This window comes from Olea europaea, chromosome 2, assembly GCF_002742605.1.
Source record: "Olea europaea var. sylvestris chromosome 2, O_europaea_v1, whole genome shotgun sequence".
Taxonomy (NCBI): Eukaryota; Viridiplantae; Streptophyta; class Magnoliopsida; order Lamiales; family Oleaceae; genus Olea; species Olea europaea.
This window is the reverse complement of record NC_036238.1, coordinates 2,975,017-2,979,452: the sequence shown is the minus strand read 5'-3', so window position 1 is coordinate 2,979,452 and position 4,436 is coordinate 2,975,017. Positions and strand designations below refer to the sequence as shown.

Below are 4,436 nucleotides of genomic sequence, written 5' to 3'. Positions count from 1 at the left end.
ACCATTTGATTCCATTATCAAAAAATCATTGGTACATGATTCAATTCTCTTGAAACCAGAACTAGATGGAATTATGTCCACCCGTAGCTGCTAGGAGTTAAGGTGAAGTTCAGATGTGTAACAGGATTAGCTCTTCATTCCCCCAGTTCACTTTTAACTAAGTAAATGTGAAAGCAACTTCAGAAGGCCAAATTTACAACATGATCAATATTGAGAAGAAGGTACATTTTAATTCATTCCATTAAATTCAAACAGGTTCAGGAATCCAATCAATCAATTCTTCCCATCTCAACTGGGGACAAGTCCAAAAACTTCATAGCAATAGATAATCAAGGAAACAGCCAAGTAGATGAAAGTAAATCAACTTCTTTGGACCTCAAGAAGCATATTAACTTCAATGTGATCAGTTCATCACACACCCCCAGAAAAATTTCCATATCCAGGCACCATCCCTTATGCGTAGTTTAAGCGGAAAATGTCATTGAACACATAGAAGCTTCCTTGTGGTGTTGGCATCAAATGGAACAACTATGCAAGAATGAAAGAAAGAAAAAGGTCAAGAATAAGTAAAAAGGTGAGGCAATAATTACAGGGAGAAAAGACATGCCTCATTATCAGAAAATAAATTGTTTTAACCCCAGGAAAATGTAGAAGGGAAGTAATACAAATATGGGTTCTTTCAACCCAGTTGTCTGTGGCTACCGTAAGCATTTTTCTTTCTAATAACACAATGTTGCATGCTTATTTACTGTATTACTAAAACAACAGTGATCAAAAAATAGAATTTTTTATGACAGATCCCGAAAGTCTATAAATTCTGCATATCTTTTTTCCAACACCCCTATCTTTACAATGACGAGCAAAATAATACTTTATTTTAAGAGAAATAGTTCCCAATGTACTGGAACACAATTTGCACAAATTTATCTTTGAAGTGTCTCAACAATGCACTTTAGTATGATTGGTTTTTAAGAGCTTATTAGTTGGCAGTATCTGAGCAAGTAGGCAACAAGAACACAGCTTTATGGACCCCCTTCGAGCTGCAAATTTATTTCTAGAACTTTCCTTAATTGTACCTAAGACACAGACCTCTAAGTAAACCTAAAGCACCTAGGACTACAATGGCAACTTCAAAAATTCAACCAAGTTTCCATCACTGCCCTGTGCACGAACATAACAGTGACATAACGAATCCAACAGGCATTTAACTCCTTAAATAAAGGGATATGATAAGATGAATTGAAATCTAATTTATGCCTTTCATATATAAAACGTGTAATCCCAAACTATATAGTCAAGATTCTTCTTATCCTACAAAAAATAAGAATGAAGAGGAGAATTCAGCCATTTCTGCTTCCAACAATACTGAGAAAGAACGTGGAAGAAGTAAAGGGTGCTTGCAGCTACAACTGCACATATGAAATTGAGTTCATGCATGCATCCAGTAGCAGATTTACATTCTAAAATGAGACAAAACAGAGTACAAAGTTTATTTGTCTTATAGTTTCCCACCTTCATAACCTGAGGTCACGTGGCCCAGTTGGGGAAGAACATCTAATATTCTATTTTAAGTGAACTTAAACTTTAGTCTGAAAATTCAAGCACCAAAGCAGGTCCATTATTTTAATAAAATATTTTTGTGAAACTCGAACACTAATCCACGATAAACTTATATTTCATACCATGTGGACAAAGTTTATTTGTCTTTCCCACCTTCATAACCTGAGGTCACATGGCCCAGTTAGGGAAGAACATCTAATATTCTGTTTTGAGAGAACTTAAACTTTAGTCAGAAAATTCAAGCACCAAAGCAGGTCAATTATTTTGATAAATATTTTTGTGAAACTCGAACACTAATCCACAATAAACTTATATTTCATACCATGGAATATTTCCATGCACCATGCATAACTCAAATACTCGCTCAATAGTATGTTTCACAACTTGCAAAATGCAAGTCAAGTACTTCTGATGTAAACCAAACTTTTATCATTATTAGTGTCTACTGGAAGCTCCAAACATTAGATCTTTGTCAACAATTAAAATTATTTTAGTTATTCGTTATGGTCTACCCTCAGTAGTATATTTCACAACTTGTACGATGACATGTCAAGCATCTACTTCTGATGTCTGTAAACAAAACTCTTATCATTATTAGTATCCCTGCTGGAAGCTCCAAAGCCAAAACAACTAATCTTTGACAACTGTTAATGGTTATATTATTAGAATTTGGTCTTCTTTCCCTCTTGTAATCTGTTTTGCTAGCAGTGTGTTACTTTTAGAAGGGGGCGTCTAGAGTGACGCATTTCCCTCAACCATTGCATAGTTAGCATCACCTACAGTTGTATTCATCTATTCTCATTTCCTATCTTATTCATTAAAGTATTACTATGCATCCAACTTAGCTTCATTTTTATTATATTTATCATCTTGATGCTTTCTTCATAACATTCTTTTAATCCCATGCCACATTTCATGAGTTATAAACATTCCAAGTTCTCCATCATATATACGGAGGTCAACATTTATACAGAAACCACTAATAACAGTATCTAGTTTTAATGATGCCCATCACACCCATCAATTAAATAATCCGCAGTTCTTCAAGTAAAAACACAATTTACTTCTACAACAATAGTTACATGTCAACCAATGAACTGATGAACCAATAACCAATCTCTTACTGCAAATCATATATCAATGAACTAATAACCAATCAATTATTGCAAATCAATATTCAATGTATCAACAAGTATGCATGATTTCAGTAGTGCAAATTGGAGCACGATTTCATCACCACAAAGAACATATAACCGATTCATGCATAAGGAATGAAAACGTACCTGACTGAACTTGAGCGCGTGTTGTTCACCGGCGAGTTGGAGATTACCGGAGACGAAAACAAGCATACCGCCGGCAGGTCCAGATGGCTGACAATCAACGGTCGTGATCTGGTGCTGGCACTGCTGGAATGGCAGACTGGTGAGCTTCGCGACAATATTTTGCGATCCCATGATTTTCTGGCCCTCGAAGGTCAACATCGAACCTTCCTGGTACAGGTTAGCGAGCCCGGATCGATTTGCATCGAACGTGGAATAGTAGTGTTCAACGAATGCCCTGGCAACTGCATCTGGATCCATTGTTTGAAGATTTGAGTTATCGTGTTCGATAGGCGGCGCCTCTCTCTAATCTGTCTGTCTCTCTCCCTTCTTTTCGTGTGTGTAGAATATACAGGTGTTTGCTGAAATAATACGCCAGAGTGGACCCGCACAAATGAATGTTCGGGAAGGTGGACATTTTGGTTATTTTCATTTTTCGAGATTTTTCTATTTGATCTATCACTATTTTTTTTTTAAATGTCTATATTATTCTTAATGAAATAATTTTTTTATATTGCAATATATGTATCTTTTAATCATTTTATCTTCTATGTACTCTATTTTGGATATTTGAATATAAAATCATTCTATGATCTAATAAATAGGAATAATCTGCAACATACATATCATATTTTCTAAGTAAAATATCATATTCTTTAAATGGTAAATTTATATTTTTTAATTGAGATATAATATTCTTTATTTCTTCTAACGTTCTTTCTAATAAATTATCTAATTTTTCAATTGTATAACCTGACATTTATCAAAATAATCATCATGTAATTGATCCCTACGGTTCTTTAAGATCTTAAAAAGATTCATTCTAATTTTAGCAAAAGTTTAATAGTTTTACTTTAGGTTTGATCTAGACCTGTATTTTTAGAACCGAGTAACCTTCGAGCTCTGAATTTGTAAACACTTCCTTCAACGGTCTCCTGCCTTCACGAAATTGTTACTATTTCAACTACTTGTTCTCACATTATCAACTTCTAAAGAATAAAATTCTAGATTTCTGTTAAAAAAACTCTCTTTTTACTAAAATAAGAAGGAAACTTTTTATTAGATCCTTTAAGAATTTATGGGAAAAAAATTTAGAAACTCGTATTGATATCAAAATATTGAAGTTTTATTTCTATCATAATTTATATAAGACTTCTATTTTGATACAAAGGGATTTCTAGAAAAACTGATTTTTCAATCTCGGAATGGGCTTATTGCTTACAACTCGAGATTTCAAGATAGGATGAGATGATTTTCTTTAATGATAATGTCTCTATTTATACAAGTTTATGAGACTCTATTACATCATTGATTACATCAACAATGCACTATTGTCTTTCAATTATTTTCCTCCTTGGGCCTACATGTTGCTTCAACTTTTTAACCAAAGAATATCTTTTCCTATTATTACTCTTATCTTCAATGTCTTCACATTCAGCTGTATACCTTTGTCAAAGGTGCTCTATAATTGTCCTCTTCATTTCTTCACATAAAGTTGGGGCACTCCCTTAACTGGCAAGATTATTTTATAGTGGTAGGACATCTTGAAAATTGATG

General features: G+C 33.8%; 1 protein-coding gene across 1 annotated transcript; it reads right to left on the bottom strand.

The window, feature by feature from the left end:
• Positions 1 to 192: 192 nt before the first annotated feature.
• On the bottom strand, positions 193 to 3,240 carry LOC111408767 (nuclear transport factor 2B-like). Its single transcript, XM_023038541.1, has 2 exons — positions 2,844 to 3,240; positions 193 to 528 (listed from the first exon to the last, which is right to left on the bottom strand). The coding sequence occupies exons 1-2, from the start codon at positions 3,138 to 3,140 to the stop codon at positions 454 to 456; spliced, it is 372 nt and encodes a 123-aa protein (XP_022894309.1). The 5' UTR covers positions 3,141 to 3,240; the 3' UTR covers positions 193 to 453.
• Positions 3,241 to 4,436: the final 1,196 nt, after the last annotated feature.